The 20,146-nt window shown below is 33.3% G+C and overlaps 1 protein-coding gene across 1 annotated transcript in view; it reads right to left on the minus strand.

Annotated features, from left to right (window-relative positions):
- ENPP2 (ectonucleotide pyrophosphatase/phosphodiesterase 2) overlaps window positions 1-20,146 on the minus strand; it is a 136,005-nt gene that overhangs the window by 44,783 nt on the left and 71,076 nt on the right. The window contains 14 exon segments of the mRNA XM_053715316.1: window positions 147-189; window positions 4,730-4,806; window positions 8,253-8,360; window positions 8,362-8,397; window positions 8,399-8,427; window positions 9,805-9,810; window positions 9,942-9,999; window positions 10,001-10,039; window positions 10,122-10,184; window positions 10,187-10,217; window positions 11,051-11,073; window positions 11,075-11,182; window positions 11,697-11,728; window positions 17,586-17,708. Coding sequence (XP_053571291.1) covers window positions 147-189; window positions 4,730-4,806; window positions 8,253-8,360; window positions 8,362-8,397; window positions 8,399-8,427; window positions 9,805-9,810; window positions 9,942-9,999; window positions 10,001-10,039; window positions 10,122-10,184; window positions 10,187-10,217; window positions 11,051-11,073; window positions 11,075-11,182; window positions 11,697-11,728; window positions 17,586-17,708 — 776 coding nt within the window.

A 20,146-nucleotide genomic window follows, 5' to 3' on the forward strand; every position in this document is an offset into this window, starting at 1 on the left:
TTAGAATATGCAAACTGCACAATCACATTAATGAGCGGAACAGAGAGGGATGAATGACGTTATAACACAGACCACACAGGTCACAATACAGGTTAGGAGTCACGGGACACCAGAGTTAATTCTACGTCAGCTAATAATACACAAACTGTATTCCTTGGAGTCAACTCCTTAAATTCATTGCTAAGCTCCCTCTACTTCCACATCTGTTAACACAAAGAAATACAAGAATTACTGCAAACCACCGCAGGAAAATAGAGAGCTTTTGTGTATGTCCTATACAGAATTGGCACATGACCATCTGATGTACCATGGCCCACAAACCACAATAACTCAAACAAACGTCTTTTCTCCATACGTCTAAAGAGAAAGAAAGCAGAGCTTAAATCCATTTTTTTTTTACTTAAATTTTTTTTATATATTCATAGGTTTACTGTTGATTAAAAAGGACCAAAACACCTTCGTAAAATATTTAATTAACCCTGACAAAGAAAAAAAGTACATTCAACAATTTTTTCGTATATTTTGTAATTTAACTCGGTGTATTGTGTGTTTGGAGTGCACACCGAAAACATAAAAAATTGCCCCTGTTTTGCTTGCATGTTACACATTGAGATTAAAATATAAATTGATTAATTATACTAAAAAAAAGTTTTGTGCAGTATATATACTATTTTGTCTGTAGTTTTATCAATTTAAAATGTGGTTTTAAATTGGGCCTCACCAGGGGTAATAAGATACTGCAAAGCAAAGCAAGTTTTGCTAATAACATGATAGTAGCTAGACTTGTCTTATTTTGAAGTCCAGATTGGCTCCACCAAGTAAGACAAGGGGTGAAGGGGTTGGCCTTTTAAAAACAAATGCAGCAAACAATGTATAAACATCTTCAGAAAGTTGTTATACTTGTTTGGTAAGTTTATTGCATCTTGTTATTAGAAGGTGTATTACATCTATTTAAGATCAAGGTATGATATTAGTCATATTTGAAAAGATAAGAAGGCATAAACATTTTTTATTCAGTCACATCAATAGAAATGCCACTACTTACAGCTATTTTTCGTACATGCAGTTTCTAGGAAATCTAACAAAGTCCTTTCTTCCAGTCCTATCCTCCCCAATATGGATTCAAGCAACCATTATAAATCATTACAACAGAAATGACATAAACCGATTTTGAATGAGGTCCCCGAATATTACGGTAAACTAGACCAACTCAAAAGAAAAAACTGTAGAAGTGTAGATTTATCTTGTGTCACTTCCCAATACCTGGCTGCATACCCTAACTGTTTATAAAATAAAAGCACCAGAAAATTGTGAGCAGCTCCTCATGTAAAAGTAGTGACGCTCTCTGGAATGAGGGAACCTTACAGGGGGAGAGTGAAGTTACCTTCGAGAGCACCCAGTACTAGTACATTTAGCTTTTCAGGAGCCTATACAAGTTGAACGTAGACCTTTTAATATACTTCTATTTGTTTTTGCTTCCAGTTTCACATACACTGCTCGTTCCATCCGTCTAATAAGTGTATTGTGTATTTTGAGACAGAATTGCTGTTTGTAATTATGTATTTTGAGATAGGAAATGCCAGCATGACGTACAAAGAGATACTCCTGTGAGGCCTGCAGGCAAAAATGCCTACAACTCTAAGAAAGTACGTCACACAAGCCGCAGGGAATGATCCTGTTCAGCCCCCTTGCTGATTTTACATACAAAAATACAAAGTCCGATTTATACGCTGAATTTTGTACAAATTATAGGTTGCAATCTCAGTACAACTTGTACACCTGGAATTTTCTACTTCTGATTTGTAATTTGTAGACTTTAAAGTGGATGCGTACAAAGTACTATGTCAAAATGCAATAAAGCACTCATTTTATTGAGAAGAACTATATTTTTAATAATTTGTCTCTCCTTCACAAACACACACATATATATATATATATATATATATATATATATATATACACACAATTTTATTAGCATCATTATAAGTTTTAAAATGCTTTGGGGTCTATTCCAATCTTTCTAAAATGCTTGTTCAATATAGGGAAAAAAGGATTGGCCTTTAATTTTTTTTTAAACAAAACCATAACAATCCTTCAGTCAAAGCAGCAGCTAACGGTTGGATAATTCCCACTATATTCAAATCTGCAATGTCCCGTAACAGCAATATTAACAGCCAGATAATGTCTGTTGAAAATGAAAACAGGTTAATGTAGTTAGTAGTTAGTGTGTGTGTGTGTGGTTTACGTTTTTGTATGTGTCTGCATGTATGTGTGCTGTTTGCATTGGATAGAGCATGTTAAAGTGTTATGAATGTCATTTGTATATGGTCCAAGGATGGGTATAGTGGGCATGTTTAATGATTGTTTTTGAATGAAGGTGCACTAATATTAGTGCCTGACAGAAGATAGAGAATATGAAGGTATTCATATCACTCTCATTGTCTTTTCTGAGTTCCTATATGAAACAAAAACTTGCTTCTTTCTGTTCAAGAAATAAAGTTTTTAACAGAAGATCGTTCTTCAAAGCTTAGCAATTCTTCATTTGTATACTTATAAACTGTTGCAGGCATCTTAATGAGGTGCCAGATAGTATCTAAATAACTCTTTTTATGCATAAGGGTGACAATTTAACCACATTAGCCAGACAATCCACGTTAACATACTTTCTCTCATCCAACCTTCATAAGTCCACCATCAACACTCCAGATAAACCATGCTTACTCAGAAAACTATACACCGACTAATTACTTAATTTTATAGGTATTTCCTTAGCTTTTGGACACAGTAGAGTAAGCCCTCCACCTAAAAACTAATTTTGGTATCCAGACGACAGCTCTTTATAGCTTCATGTCAGCACCTACAGTTTCTGCTAGACAGTCTCTCAATTCTCAGTCACTCTGTGTAGGAGTACAGCAAGCTCAGTCGTAGGGACCCCAGCTCTATCTATACATATTCCCTTGGTAAACCTAATATTTTATTTGGGTTCCTGTATAACCTTAATGCTGATGAAACAGCAGAGTCTATTAGTTTTTCCCGACATCACTCTTCCTTACTCACTAGGGTCATCAACTTCCAGTATACGAATTATGCTCTTAAATACTGTCTCTTGGTCAATATCACTTATTCCCTCTACCATGTATCTTAATATCAGAATTCAGACCTATGGGAAATGACAGAGACTGTAATCAGTACTTCAGCCCTGGTTTACAGTTTTTGAGACATAGCTTTGTTTGTGCTCGCTGCGTCTGACCAATCATCAGAGTGTCTCTCTATAGTGCTACTGGATTCATCTCACAAGTTTTATTCTCAGTGTCATCTTCACCACTACAACTAAATTATACAACCTACCAATTAAATACACCTCTGCTCTTCCTTCATTGTCCTCATACAATTATTTCTGTTATTTTTATCTAGTCTTAAGAGCTTCTCCAGTGTTTAATATAGTTCTCTGTTAACCCCCGTAAGAACCAGCAACATACCTTATATGTTCATTGGTCTTTTAATGGGTGTTTGCATTACTAATAGTGAAGGTGTCACCGCTATTTATGGTGGACCATAAGGGTGGAGGAAGGAGTATTAAATTATTAACAAAGGGAAACCCTTAACGTCTGGCGACAAACTTGGTATGTTGCGGTCGTTAAGGGGTTAAATACTCTTACTTTAGCACGAGACAGCTTGTCATATTTCGACAAAGCTTGCCATCAACACCTTTATGGTTTCAAAATATCCCCCCTCTCCCTTCCAGAAAAATAAAACTAAATAAATAAAATAATAGTCTTCTAGCTGGCTTGTCTCACTGTCAAAACAACTATGACCAATTTTATTATATTACACTATGTATTGCTATCCATAAGGTCTAGTAATTTGTACCCCATAATCCCTGCTAGAGAGCATGGTGCCACACTGGCAGAAAATATTTGGAATACATCTACATTACTTTGTACTGAGCTTCTCTAAAGAGAAAGTGTGTTTTGAAGAATGTGGCTTGCTAAAGTAGAGTAAGATATTTTCGCACACAAAAAAATAGCATTTTTACTAATCTATTATTTTCAGTTCACATTCACAGCATATGGCAGAATAATCTAGAAAATGTGTTTTGCCTCATAGTTTATTAAATATCTATTTTCGTATTACATGAATTTAAACTCAAACATTCGCTGATTGTCATCGTCTAAATTGATCTGATTAACCAACGTTTCTGTTCATTTGTAAAAGGGAACAGATGAAGTCCTCCTGGATGCTGTATTTTGTCTGTGATGGTGACCTTACCTTTTAACATTAAATACTGCAGGAGTGATAATAAAAACATTTGATAAAAATAGTTTATACCCAAGCATTATACATTTTTTTTAAGAATAATAGTGTAGTATTACAGTAATTAAAGGATATGAAAAACAGACAGAGCATTACTGATTTTTTTAAAGATTTCAATTTACTTCTATTCAAATCTGCTTTGTTCCCATGGTATTCTTTGTTGAAGAGATACCTAGGTAGCATAGAGCTGACATCTAGTGCTCTTGCAATTGGATAATAGTTCTTGCAAAACGGTTTCCACATAGTGCTCCCTGCTTTTTAACAAAAAATACCAAGGGAACAAGAAGAAAAATGTGACAGAAAGTTGTTTATAATTGCATGCTCTATCTAAATCATGAAAGAAAATGTTGGGGGTTTAAAGTCCCGCTTTAAGTGTAAATTATAAAATCACATGGTTAGACTGTTTTGAGGTAACGCACATGGGATATTAGAGTTTATCCTTACCATCATTCCTTTAAGATAAAGACGTTTATTCAATTCCACAGCTTTATTCTTCACCATAAAGAAAAAAAAAGAGAAAAAACGAAAAAGATGCATAACGGTTTATGGACATGTTTAAACAAATAGTGTGAACCATGTAGATAAACTGCAAAATACAGCAAATTATTTAACATAATGACATTGGCTAGCCTTATAAGTCTGTAGACTCAAGCCGAGATTGGCTCCTGCAAATGGGGGTGGAGTTTGCTCTGTTAAAAAACAATTGCAGTAGGACAGAAATGTCTTGTAATTACAAGGTGCATATTATCCCCTTAAAGGGGACAGTCTGCTTGAAATTGTTTGTTTAAAAACATAGATAATCCCTTTATTACTAGTTCCCTAGTTTTGCATAAACCAACACAGTTATATTAATACACTTTTTACCTATGTGACTACCTTCTATCTAAGCCTCTGCATTTCAGTCTTTTGACAGACTTTGCATTTTAAGCCAATCAGTGATGATTGATAAATAACTCCACAGGAGTGAGTAGAATGTTATCTATATGACACAGATTAACTAATACTGTCTCTGTTCAAAATGCACTGAGATAAGGGGCTTAGAAGATTAGCATATGAGCGGCTACCTAGGTTTTGCTTTTTAAACAATGAATACCAATGCTAAAAGTAAATTGGAAAGTTGTTTTAAAATTACAGATGCGCCCTATCTGAATAATGAATGTCCCTTTAAGCTTCACCAGAAAACTTATGATAAAAAATGGTTGGTCATATCAAGAAGTGCTCCAAAACTTTAGAACAGTGTCTAATCTTTTGCACAGCAGATACTAAAAATAACCTTATGATTTCCTTTTCGCTACAAAAACAAGAGAAACCTATTTCTAACTAAAAATTAAAAAATGTGTTTTCCAAAAATACTCAGTGACGCTAAGCAGGATACAAATGTGCACAAAAACATTAAAATATGAAAATAATCATTTTTTATACAGTACATGCCTGTCTTACATGAGCAAATAAAGCATTGCAAAAGATCTGTACAGTATAATGAATGCCATTTTGTTAGAGACAATTTATAAGCATTTGCAGAATAATCAACAGTTCATGGAGACATACCCCTTAAAAAGGCCTACTGAATTCATGTTCCTGGCTGTCTTGTGTTTGTGCTCCTAACCAATCAATCGTAGAATATTTCAGGGGCAGTCAAATGTAACCAGTAGTACAACAACTATGAAAAAAGGCAACCCTAGCATCTCTGGGATAGAGTGGAACAAGTATATTTTCCAGGAAGTATAAAAAAGGAAACTAAAAAAAAATAATGACTTTATATTGCATTGTTCTTTATTTTCCTTCATTAAAGTTTCTTTTTGTGTTCGGACAGAGCAATACAGATTTTAAAAAAAGTTCTCTAAATTTACTTGTATTATCAAATTTTGCGTTAGTTCCCATGGTATTCTTTGTTGAAGAGATACCCAGGGTAGTGCCTGAAGGCATTACATGGCAGGAAATAGTGCTGCCATCTAGTGCTTTTGCCAACGAATAACATTCTTGCAAAACTGCTGAGCTTACGCGCTTTGCTTTTCAAGCAAAGAGATAACATAGAGAACAAATATAATTTTGATAATAGAAGTAAATTCAAAGTTGTTTAAAAAGTGCTTGCTCTATCTGAAAGAATAATTGTGGGGTTTCATGGCGCTTTAAAATCCCTTAAATGTAAAATATTGAAAGTGTAAATATTTATAAAAAAATATATTGTATCTTTGTGGTATCTAATTGTACTTCGGTTTTCACTATTGTGTATTCTACAGATCCAGGGCCGAATTAAAAGGGGACACTAAAACGCATATTTTTTTCCTTTACATGATTCAGATAGAGCATGCAATTTTAAGCAACTTTCTAATTTACTCCTATTAACAATTCATCTTTGTTTCTTGAAGAGAAAAAAAGCAGGAATGAGATGCATAGGAGCCAGCCTATTTTTTGTGGATGAGAACTTGGGTTATGCTTGCTTATTGGTGTGTAAATGTCAGCCTCCAATAAGCAAGCAGCACTATCCATGGTGCTGAACCTAAATTTGGGTCCTGGCTGCTAAGATTTACATTAATGATTTTCAAATAAAGATAGCAAGAGAACGAAGAAAAATTGATAATAGGAGTAAATTAGAAAGTTGCTTAAAAATGCTCTTCTGAATCATGAAAGAAAAATGTGGGTTCAGTGTGCCCTTTAAGTAAAAGCAAGCAGCTGGCCTACAGACACCTTCACATGTTTGCGCGAGAACCGCATGGCTGGTCAAAGTAATTCAGCTGAGTTTGTCCTGCAAATGCCTCTAGTGCTGACAAACACAAGCAGCTTGAAAATACATTGTGTTCTCTTCCTCAAGGTGCTGTGAAGCTAAATACTGGTCTATATCATGGCACTGCTTTTGCTAATTAAACTACAGATACAATCTTAACACTGTAAAACAAATAAATGATTTGAAGTAACTGCCCTGTAGCTGTATAAACAAGAATCTGCTTACTACCATGCATGGCCTGCAGCCCATCTGTGAAACACATGTTGCACTTTTGAAACCTCACCATATCGTACAATAAAAAAAAAAAAAGCTTTGTGGACAGCATTTTAAGCAGTACAAAGTGTTCTGAAAATGTACGAGAGAGTTATTCTATCACAAAAGCATAAAAAAAACAACACAATAGACAAATAGATATATGACAAAAAAAAATATTATTATAGTTATTATTATTATCTGAAAGAATGCATGATATAAAGCTAGGGCTAGTAATATCTATGCCCAGTTATTGAGAGCCACAGATATGAGAGACAATTAGTCGATTTCCCCTAGTAGTGTCGCTTTTTTGTGCCTGAACCGACCTAGGTATGTTTTTCAATAAAGGATTCCAAGAGGAACGAGACAAATTAGATAATTGAGCATGCAATTTAAACAACTTTCCATATTTACTTCTATCTTAATTCAATTTTGGGTTTCAAGTCCTTTAATGAATAAATCTAGCTCAGGTTACTAATGTTTAAGCAAACAAATTCCGGAATGCCCCATCTTTGTTTTTATATTGACAAAAACATAATTGGCGTAATTTTTCTGTATGATAAGAGGTTTCAGAAGCAGGGTCCGGCATTCCTTCTGTATTGAAATTCTTTACTTCCGAAGTTTACAGGGACATAAAACCCAATTTGTTTATTTTAGATTTAGAAAGAGCGATGCAATTTTAAACGAACTTTCCAATGTACTTTTATTATCCAATTGCTTCATTCACTTGATATCCTTTGTTGAAAAGCAAATCTAAATAGGCCTCAGTAGCTGCACATAGAATGACACGTCTAATTGGCTCGACCCATGTGCATGAGCTATTTCTTCAAAAAACAAAAAATATACTCTAAAGAATGAAGCAAATTAGATAAAAGAAGCAAATTGGAATTTTGCTTAAAATTGTATTCTCTATACATGAAGTGGACACAGAGTTCCACAATAAGAATGATTATTTCACTACCTTGTCATCACATGAGCAATCCAATTCTTCATTCACGGTGGATGGTGTCATAACTATGGGCTGTGGTTTGGAGCTTTCTTCTGGCATTGTAGGTTTATAAGTAGGGGTTTCTTAAGATGTGATTTAAGCTTCCATGGGATCCATGTATTGGTGGCAGGCTTTAATCCCAGTAGATCTTACAGGAAAAAAAAAGACAAAAAAAAAAAAACTGAAAAATGTATTGATGAATGAGGGAGAAAATAAAATATACGGGAATCTGAAGAAACAGTCAGTGTTATAGTAGGAACTAAAATATGTCCATGTTATATCTCTAAAAGGCTGTATGCAATTTAGGAGAATGCTGCATTATTATTTTTTATCTGTAGAAGTATAATTTATTTTATTTAATAATAAAAATATTTTTTGTTATTCATAATAACCAAGCTAATTAAGTGGAAGAAAATAGTTTCACAATTATCAGCTATGTATCCTCTGCAATAAATCCACTTTATTTCTGATTTGACTTATTCATTCAAACAGTTGATATCTAAAAGTAAATACGTAATTGTATATTCCGTATATGATCCATAATGTCTCATCATTTCTGTTCCCTTTACATAGCCATCTTTAAATATAAGATAGCATTTCAAACTACAATCATATTAAAACTGGCTGTGAGGATTCAAACTTATATTATTTATAGAATCAATTATACTCATTTGAGTTATAGTGGAGATAAAACCGTGAAATTAAAGTACTTCCGATTACATAAAAGGGACGAGATTCCATAGTAATTCCATAGTATTTAAAAGGTTTTTCAATATTAAGCAACTTAAAAGGAATAGTTTGGAAACGTATTTTTAAAATCATATTTTAGAGCAGCCATTTGTATTTTATATATATAATATATATTAATCTATATATATATATATATATATATAGATATATTATATAAAAATATATATAATATATATATACTATATATATAGATTGTAAGCCTTTCTACCTGTAGGCTTACTTTGTGTTTAAAGTGAAACTTACTACTGATTGTGCTCAAGGGGCAGGGGCATTCCTCTCTTTTGTATAACTCAATAGTAACTCAAAAGTAATCTGCTGGGCACTTAATAAATGTATTTTATGTATTATATATATTGTATATATATATAGATATATACCTATATGATATACACACACACACGGCACACTGAATTATTAAATAGGACACTATGGGATTTTAACAAATGCAATTTAGGTGTAACTACCGGCAAGCCGATTTCCATAGCACACATTCAAGTGAAGTATAGCCATAATGAACAGTGCCAAAAACAAAGTTCAAATTTGGCTGTACCTATTCAAGTAAGGTTTATTACAATTACTATTAAATCGTCTAAAAGAGAAGGATAGTTTACATCTAACCCACCTCTTAAGCTGTCCTGCAATATTCATTTCAAAAGGAAACCTCTTTAAATGCATTTTTACCATTTTTCAGATATTGACATGGCTTGTAGAGAGTATTACTAATCCCAATTTCTGATATTTATGACTATCATGACAGAACTCGCTGAAGGGTAACCACAGACTCAAAACATTTAATATATTCATTAGAGATAAGTTGTCTATTAAGAACTTGATTTAAAACAAAGCAAGACATCTATTCGCTTTATTAAGTGTGTATTTAACTATGATATATCCATGAAAAAATACAATGACTTACCTACACGATATGATTATATAGTTCAATATTTCAAAGGGAGGGCACTTTAGTCTGTATATTTGAGAAAGGTAGGACCATATCCCACAAAGACAGTCTATTAAAAAAAAAAAAAGAAAAAGTTGGTGTGAAGTGTTTAAGCAGCATGTATTAATTCAATCTTTATATTATTTCAATGCAGTACGCTGCATACTGTTTATTTTGTTGTCATATCCATGATCACCATGGAAAAAAACATCTTCCAAGGCTGCTTCTTATATACGTCTACTGGTTTCCTGATTGGAAACATAAGCAAATAGTAAGTGAGCCCTCAGTATGCAAATTAGATAAATAAATAATATATTATATTAAAAAAAAAACGTTGAAGAGTTGAAATATCATGCTCTAGAGCTGCTTAAGATAATCTTTGGATCCTGGATCTTCAACCCACATATTCCAGATCTGCATGTACTTCCCCACTGTGAGTCCTGGATGTTACATAGACAGCATGTTTTGTCCAATATTGTTACTCACATTTAGATATGCCCTCATCGCCTTTTGCAGGCATTAGTCAAAAAACAAACCACAAGCTTACTCCTTTTTCATTATACAACAAACATCATTTTAGAAAAAAAAACAAGCTTTTCAAAACAAGTATTTCTATAAACGAACAATTTTTTTTTAATTTAACTAAGTTTTATAACTATTTTGTAATAAGAGGAAATTATTGCCCAACCTGCATTCCACTGTGAAAAAAAAAAACTAAAAAGAAGCAAATATTGGTCCATTATATCTTTAAAGGGACACTAAAGTCAAGTTAAACTTTGTGTTTTGAAGGTGTATGCATTTTTAAGAGACTTTTCCATTTGCTTCTATTATCAAATTTTGCACAGTCTTTTTATATTACACGACTTTCTCAGGCAGCCAGACTCCTACTGAGCATGTGCAAGAGTTCACAGTGTATACTATACTAGCCTGTGAGTGGATGTTGGCTGTCACATGATACAGGGGGCCGGCAAATGGGGGAAAAAATACATTGATCAGAAAAAAAAAAGCTACTGCTTATTTGAAATTCAGAGTAAGTGTTATCACATTGCCTTTTTTATTTTGCAAAGACACATAAACCTACTTTGCAATGTGCCACTTTCGGTCTATAAACCATTAGATGAATGTCCTCAATTCTTCTGTTATTAGCATAGTGCAGTCGCTTAGGAAGGTGCTGTTTCAGGTAAGGCTTGAAGTGTTGGTCTTGTTTCTTGCACTGGAAGACAAAATATTGTTATTTGACCACTCTAAGCGCAAATTAGAGCATGTTATTTTATTTATTAGGCCATGAGATTTTAAGACTAATTACCCTTTAATGCTTTGTGTTGCTAGTCACATAGCTGTGTCATGTGACCAGCAATGCTGATTGGATTAGCAGCAGTTTCCTCTCAGGACTAGCAGCGTGTTAAACACATAGCATTAAACTGTGAACAGTCTTAAAATTACATGGTCTAACAAATTAGATAATGTCATTTGTAGACTATTAAGTACCTGTAAAGTATCATAGGTAATAGCTTCAACAACCTTCTCTTAAACACACTAGAAATAACTTCTAGTGCCATAATGATTCACAATATAGAATTACCAAATGCTTATTTCAAAATTAAACAGAATATAATTTATGGAAAATACCATTTCAAAAAGTATCCGAGAAAGCGTTAAGATTAAAATGCACACACACACAAACAACAAAAAAATAAAATGTACATTGAATAAACGTGAACACTTACCGTCAGATTTGCAACAATTGCTTTAGGATCATCTGAAAACAAAAAAGGTGTAAGACAAATTTGTTAATACGTATTTTAAAAAACAAAATCACATTCACAAAGATGAAAAATAAATATGTGCACTGCAAACATTTAAAAGGGACATTAAACACTAAATAAATGCTAGATAGACTGATGCAGTCAAAGAAAAGATTAGTCTGAGAATAACATGTAGATGTATTTTTTAAAATGTAATTAGCTGCTTAAATAGTGACAAAATAAGTGTAAAGTTTTAGTTTCTATAAAACAATGGGAGTTGCCATGTTGTAACTTAGGTTACCTTCTCTGGTGTGGCCAATTAGGGACAGTTATAAATAGGTCACTAGAGTGTGCAGCCAATAGCTGTGTGGAATATAACAGAGTTCTGCACTTCCATTTCTAACAGGAAATTAAAAGTTTACAATTTCAGAATGGAGTTACAGGAAAAGGGAACAAAATAAATAATGAAAGTATATTGCAGAGTTTTTCTTATAAATACGATTTTTATCATTTTATATCACCATCTCAAAGTGTTTAATGTCCTTTTAAGAATATAATGAAAAACTGGAAACACACACATAAACATATGACTAATGCCCATATCCAACAATATTAACTGGTTGGCTAAAAAGCAAGATTGCAAATTATTTTCTTCTAGCTTAACAAAATATTGAACTATTTGTTTAACCTTAACTGCTGAACCATTTCCACACCTGTACTGAGCAGTTTTTGGAGTTTTTAGATGCTGCACACTTTTAAACCATAATCTAGGTAATTTTTCAGTACAAAACCCACAATTATATATTGTTTTGCTTTTTTAGCAGACCCAGCATATTCAAACTCTACCCTTGTTTTATGTATATACCACAGCATTTGAGAACTCTACAACAAAATATATATAAAAAAATTAGAATTTTAGTAACATCTTAATAAACAAGGTTGTAAACGATTGTGTATGGGGGGGTTACTTAAAAAAATACTATAATCAAAAAGGCAAAGAGGTTATCCGCATAAACATAAGGGCCTTTGGATATATTTATATAACTTTGATCTGCACATAGGTGTTCCCATGAGCCTCTACTCAAATAAAAACACAATTATTCAAACCAGGTGATCACTATTCCCACAGTAATCGCCTGGCTACTAAATGTTAGAGGCTGTATCTTAAAGAGCAGCTTCTGGGCTTTAAAACGAGGCCCAATTATAAAAAAAAAGGGTATTTTTTTTACAACACACACTATTTGAAAAAAAAGGCAACTGCCTTTCAAACAATGGGCTATCAGAGTTTCTAGGGTTTAAGGGAGGTGAAATCAAGATTTTTGAATATTTATAACCTATTCTGCTCCCATAAGCTCCAGGCTCAGCTTGTACAGGTCTCTGGAGCTTGGATTACCCTGGTGAACCAAGCTCTACCTCATATGCCCCAGTAAGTGCAAGAGAGTGCTGTTAGCTTCAAAATCTCCCCTTCCCCAGGATGACGACATGTGGTTGGCATCCACACTTAAAACATTGTATGGATGATGACCACTGTGTTGTAAGCTACCGTTAAGGAGGTTAAAGACAATCACTTAAAATTAATATTCCCTTAATGAGGAACTTTGCATATCTTCTAGGGTTGTCCAAAGTTCATGTTCAAGGGCTGGAAATGGATCCGATTTTTGGGATACCGATGTATGAGAAAATCAAAGTGACAATGATCTCTTAGGATTTCCTTAACTTGCTAATGGAGGATATTAAGTTAACATGCCATTTAAATATGCCTCTACAGTGGGCAAGATAAGTAAACTCGTCATGAAAAGACAGAAAGAGTAAAGATATCATTTGTACTTCACTCACAATATAAAAGTGTCCACAATCTCTAGATTTTGTTTTACTAAGATAAAATGTTGTTCAACCTAGTACATAAAACGTAATCTAGAAATGACACAGTAAGGCTAAAAACAACTATTTGGTTTCCAGCCCAGCCTCAAGAATAAAAATTAGACAATCTGATCAACCTAAGTAAAACTGTGCAACAAGCAATACTGGAATTCAAACTCAACAAGTATATGCCATTTGGTGAATATTCTATGTAAATAGAAGCATCTTGAAAAGAAAAGACAAAAAAATAGCCCTTCCCACATATACACACTCAAAACACACGAAGGTAGCCATATTAAAAAAAAAAAGTAGGATGCAATAGTTTGCAGGATTAGAAGCGAGAAAGTCATCGTTCCTCCTGCCAAGCATAATATGAGATACTAAAATGTAAATTTTCAATGCATGAAACAGCTTTGTCATGGAAATATCCATGGGTTATATTGAAAATTTAATTTTTTTTTAAGCAGCATTCTATTTTCAATGCATACACGCATCTTCATTTAATGACCTGTCGGTGATGCATTGAAAATGGAAACTTTACTTACCACTATTCTCATGTCTTCTAGTCCAGACATGACAGTACACACGTTTTCCTCTCCAAATCATGGAACGTTTATTCCCATAAGCATGAGCATGTTTGCTGTGACTGCCTGATAATTTTCTCTTCGCTTTGTTTTCTACCGCTTTAGAACAACACTGACCTGGAAGAGGAAGTGCCTTCTTATATGTGTGCCTCTCCAGGTTCATGGCCTATCCTACCTACAGAAAGTGTGTACTGCCATGAGACTTAGAAGGAATTTTATTTTATGGTTATTAGTCGGCTAAACGATGTGGTATTATGTACAAATCTCTACAACACAACACACATAAGAAGCACAAGAAACAGCAATCTGATTTATTAAAGAGTTTTAAAGAAATAATCTAAATTTTCACCAGGGGCCACATTGAATTTTATTTATTTTTTATTGAGTATTGCTGAGAAAAATATCAGAAATACTATTAATCAAAATATATAAAAGCGTTTTTTAAACAAAAACAAGCTCCATACAAGCAATACTAAAATCTTCATTTTTATGTGATGAAATGACAAACCTAGACACACACGTATAAGATCTCCTTCGATATTCTCCTATATTTCTACCAGTACACATTTGATGCATAAAAAATGGTGGGTCATTTAGAAATGTATTAGAGGGTCACACTGGCCCCCCTGCCTTTGGATGAAAAAGTTGGGTTTAAAATATTTAGCATGGTTAGTCAACGCTTTACAGTCATAGTAAAAAAAAATTAAGTTTTTATAACCTCATTGTTTTAATTTTATATTTTTAATTATAAGAAGTAAATGTACAAATTATTATATTATTGCAGTAGCTTAGCTTCCACATTCTCAGTCTTCACAGATTAGAAAAAGATTTTTATAGCAGAACCAAAACCTTCATCAAGCCTACCAACATTTTCATCTTAAGCACAAGAACTTTTGAGTGATCTCACACTATTTTGTCCTTCCCAATTCTACTGTAGGTGCACTCCATTAATCAACCACCATATATGTTGAGAAGTGCTTCAGCAAATTATTCCTGAATCTGCTACGAGCAAAATCCATTATTCTCAGTATTTATAATTTATCCGTATTTAAAGCATAGGCATACTAACTGTAGGTTTATATTCAACATACACCCAAGACCCATATTTATTTATGCCTATAGAATTCCTTTCTTGAATGAAAAGTTTTGTTATTTAATAATTTAAGTATATACTAAACATTTACCTAAGATATAACAGCTATAAAAAAAAGCATTTACACAATTTACTAACTGATAAAAATAAAATAAGAGAGTAAATAGTTCAACTCATTGTAATTTTATCTGTTTGGTGGTGCTGTTATGGGGTCAGGAAAGCTTTCCTGTGTGTAAACACAAAAAAGATGAGTGAACTGGACATGGTACTAAAGTGAGGACATAGAAACATGGCCAACAAGTCTGCCCAATATTTCCTAAAAGTATAAACCTATCTAGATCGTAGAATAGCCTTATGCTTATCCCAGGCATTTTTGAAGTTCTCCCCAGTGTTTGTTATTCCACCTTTTGTGGAAGTTTATTCCATCAAATTACCCTTTCTGTAAATAAGTGCTTCCCCAAATTACTTGTGAATCTAATACCCTTCAGCTTAAGATCATGACCCTCTTTATGAAAAATACTCACAGGCTTAGCTTTACTAAGCCACTTGATATAATTGAAAATTACTATCATATCAGTTTAAGAATATGTTGAGAAGCATAGGCTGAACTTCGAGCAGAGGTGAATAACATCCTTAATAGTTTGGAAAAAGCATAACTGAGAATAGGGTATATGATTTAACAAGGTTCCTGGAAGGGGTTTCCCAAAACAATAGACAAAAGTGATGGAAGATATTTCCTTAAAGGACACTATAAATCAATATGAATAGAACATTGTAAGATTATTAGAACAGTTAATATTATGGAACTAATTAAGTAGTACAATTATTTGATACATTGATAGACCAACCACATGAAAAAGAAGACAATATGATGTTCCTTTGGGACTCCCAATCATCCATGAATTTAAAAGTAGCACTAAATATAGTCTAATTTAATAATTGACAAATACACAATAAAAAGACAATGCAGTAGCAGTAGAATATTTGTTGCCAATTTCAAAGTTAATCTAATTTTTTCAACCCCAGTATCACATGACAGTCATCAGCCAATCACAAAATGCATATACGTATATACTGTGAACTTTTTCACATGCTCAGTGGGACCTGGAGCCTCGGAAAGTGTGCATATATAAATATGCACCATTTGATCATGGGAGTATAGTGGAAAGCTTTTTAAATTCCATGTTTTATCTGAATAATGAACATTTAATTGTGACTTTAGAGTCCCTTGGACTGTCAGTAGCCCCTGTGAAAGCTCAGATAGGAATTCAACTGGCCTTTTAGATGAACTTGAGGAGTGTAGCTGAGAAACATTAGTTTGACATTCTCTTGTGTGTTACAAGCAGAGAACAATATATTTACATACTGTATAACAGTATCTGCATTTTTATTGAATCATGTCCAATACGCATTTAACCACATTGGCTCTTCTTCTGTAAACTGATAAAATCCTGGTCATCAAAAGCTTATCATACTGTAAGTTGTTGTTTTTTATGTTTCAACATTTAAATATACTATCTATGTAAGGTATTAGATATCATTTACTTAAAGAAACACTAAAGTCAAAATTAAATATTCATGATTCAGATACAGCATGCAATTTTAAACAACTTTCCAATTTACTTCAGTTATAAAAATATTCACAATCTTTTTATATGCACACTTTCTGAGGCTATAGGTCTTACTGAGCATGTGCAAGAATTCACAGTATATATGTATATGCATTTTTGTGATTGGCTGATGGCTGTCACATGAGGGGGTGGGGGGGGGAATGCAACTAACTTTGACATTTGTCCCAAAAAAACTGACATTTGAAATTCAGACCAAGCGCTTTTGCATTGTATTTTTAATATACATTTGTTGATTTTACAATTCTACTATTTTTAGTGGCCATTTAAGAGTCTTTTGCCATAGTGCAGACAAGGATGTGGTAATATTCGGATTTAGGACCATTTATGGCACACGTGTGTGTTTGTTCTGTATATTTATCTGTATTTCTTTTTTCTATAAGGCAGTGTCTTTAGGTTAGCCCCCTACTTATGTACTCAGTGCTAAAGAAATTGCTGGTGTTTTAATAATAAATAACAATTCACTGCATACTATGAAAAAAACAATAATTATGCAATTTGAAACATTTATTCACAAAACATAGCAGGGGCGTATTTTGGCCTAGGCAAACAAGGCACTAGCCTAGGGCAACAGATTGGAGGGGGGGGGTCATACTTTTTTTGTGGCTATATTTGTAAAAAGCCTTTATGGGGCGATTTCATGTTCCAGTTCACACTATAATGAAATCTGTAAATAAAAGGCAAGATTTTATGAAAATGTACTTACATTTATTTGCATTGTTTTTAGGCCTCATTCGTCCTAAAGAACCAGGAAGTAAGATGAAATCATCTACATTGCTAAGGTAAGAGCTAAGAAACTCTGTCCTCTCACATGTTGAGTCTTCCATGCCTGCAGAGAATATATGCAGAGAATATTCACAACATATTTGGACATATACAAATTCTAGCGCCATTGTATCGCATGCAATTGTTGGGTGGGTGGGGGGTTTAAAAGGGACAGTAAACACCTTGTAAATACAATCATTTCAGTTGTGTTGCTATAGAAAAACATATCAGCCCAGTCTTAAAGAGATACAAAACCCAATTTTTTTTCTTTCATGAATCAGATAGAGCATGCAATTTTAAACAACTTTCTAATTTACTCCTATTATAATTTTTTATTCGTTCTCTTGCTATCTTTGTTTGAAAAAGCAGGAATGTAAGCATAGGAGCCGGCCCATTTTTGGTTCAGAACCTGGGTAGAGCTTGCTGATTGGTGGCAACATGTAGTTAAGAGCTGAATGCCGCTGGCAGACGCCATCTTCCCCATTCGTTAGCTGCCGAATGACCCGACAGCACATCCTCAATTTGCTTTTTTAAATTTAGTTTTTAAAAGTCAAACTTCCATTTCCCTTATTTGGAGGAGCCAATCTGGGCTTTAGTCCACAGACTACCAGGCTAGCCACTGTCATAATGTTAGATATAAAGCACACTATTTTGCATTTGTTATCTGATAAAGGCAATTATGGGAAAATATGTAGCAGAGTTAGCCTTGAGAAGTCAGCAGTATGCATTTCACACACTAAACACGAAAAGGGGACAAAATAAATTATGAAAATATATTGCAAAGTTGTTTCATTGCACATAACTAAAAATGATATATTAAAATCTCAAAGTGCTTTTTCTCGTCTATGATTATCTGATTTATTGATGTGACAATATAGTTTGTATTTGTTTTGATTGTAATATTAAAGGGACAGTCTGCTCCAAAATTGTTATTGTTTAAAAAGGGATAGATAATCCCTTTATTACCCATTTCCAAATTTTGCACAGCCAACATGGTTTTATAAATATATTTTTAACCTCTGTGATTACCTTGTATCTAAGCATATTTTGACATCCCCCTGATCATATGGCTATTTATTTATTTATTATCTATTGACTTGAATTTTAGCCAATTAGTGTTGTGCACAACTTTACGAGCGTGAGCACAATGTTATCTATATGGCCCACATGAACTAGCAGTCTCCTGTTGTGAAAAGCAAATAAAAAAGCATGTGATAAGAGGCTGTCTGTAGTGGCTTAGAAACAGGCAGAAATGTAGGCATTTAAATGTTTTAAAGTATATTAAAATAACAATGTTGGTTGTGCAAAGCTGGGGAATGGGTAGTAAAAGTGTTATCTGTCTTTTTGAACAATAAGTTAGGTGTTGACTGTCCCTAGATTCATTTAATGTATATTTATAAAGCCTGTTATATTCACAATAAAGCTTATTAAAATGAAACAAAAATAAAAAATCTCAAGATGCTGTCACTTTAAAATCAATTGAATACAAAATTGACAAACTGTATGTCTATCCTCAGCTCCCTATGATGAAATAACCAATATATTTTAATGTTTGGCACAATACAGGTTGTGATTGGTAAACAGCTTGTTCTACTAAACACCTATGGTAGCTTCCAAAAGAATGAACTAATAAATAAATAACCCGAGGGTAGCGATAACAAAGCTTCCTAAGTGAATTACGTAATGAAATAGAGGAGATTGCAATACTGTGCAATGTCAAGTTGTTTAATAAAAAATGCCATATTGTAATATAAAGCTTTGAAAGTATATAAATATTTTTATCCCTGCTGGAACTTTGAAAGTATTGATAAAAGTCCAAATATAATAAATATATTATATATATATATATATATATATATATATATATATATATATATATATATATATATATATATTTATTTATTTATATTTATTATTAGTTTTGCATAACTAACACTGTGATATTAATACTACCTCTGTGATTACCTTGTATCTAAGCCTCTGCAGACCCCTTATCTCAGTGCTTATGGAAGACTTGCATTTAGCCAATCAGTGCCGACTCATAAATAACTCCACAGGAGTGAGCACAGGGTTATCTATATGACACAAGTGGACTAGCACTTTCTAACTGTGAAAAACTGTTAAAATGCACTGAGATAAGAGGCAGTTTTCAACGGTTTCTAAATCAGTTTGAGTCTACCGAGGTTTAGCTTTCAAAAATGAATACCAAGAGAACAAATCAAATTTGATAAAAGTAAAATTGTAAAGTTGTTTAAAATTGCATGCCATATCTGATTGATTTTGACTAGACTGTCCCTTTAAATAAACATTAAAACGTTATTTAAAGGGATGATTCAGATAAAGCAAGTAATATTAAAATGTTTAAATTAATTAAAATGTACTTTATTCCCTTTGTATCGTTTGCTGAAGATAATGTGAGTATCAACAGCAGCAGCAAAATACTATTGCGAGCTATCTAGTGAATGGTAGTTACACACATTTGTCTCTTGTCATTGACTCACC

The sequence above is a fragment of the Bombina bombina genome, chromosome 5 (genome assembly GCF_027579735.1).
Source record: "Bombina bombina isolate aBomBom1 chromosome 5, aBomBom1.pri, whole genome shotgun sequence".
In the NCBI taxonomy this organism is placed as follows: domain Eukaryota; kingdom Metazoa; phylum Chordata; class Amphibia; order Anura; family Bombinatoridae; genus Bombina; species Bombina bombina.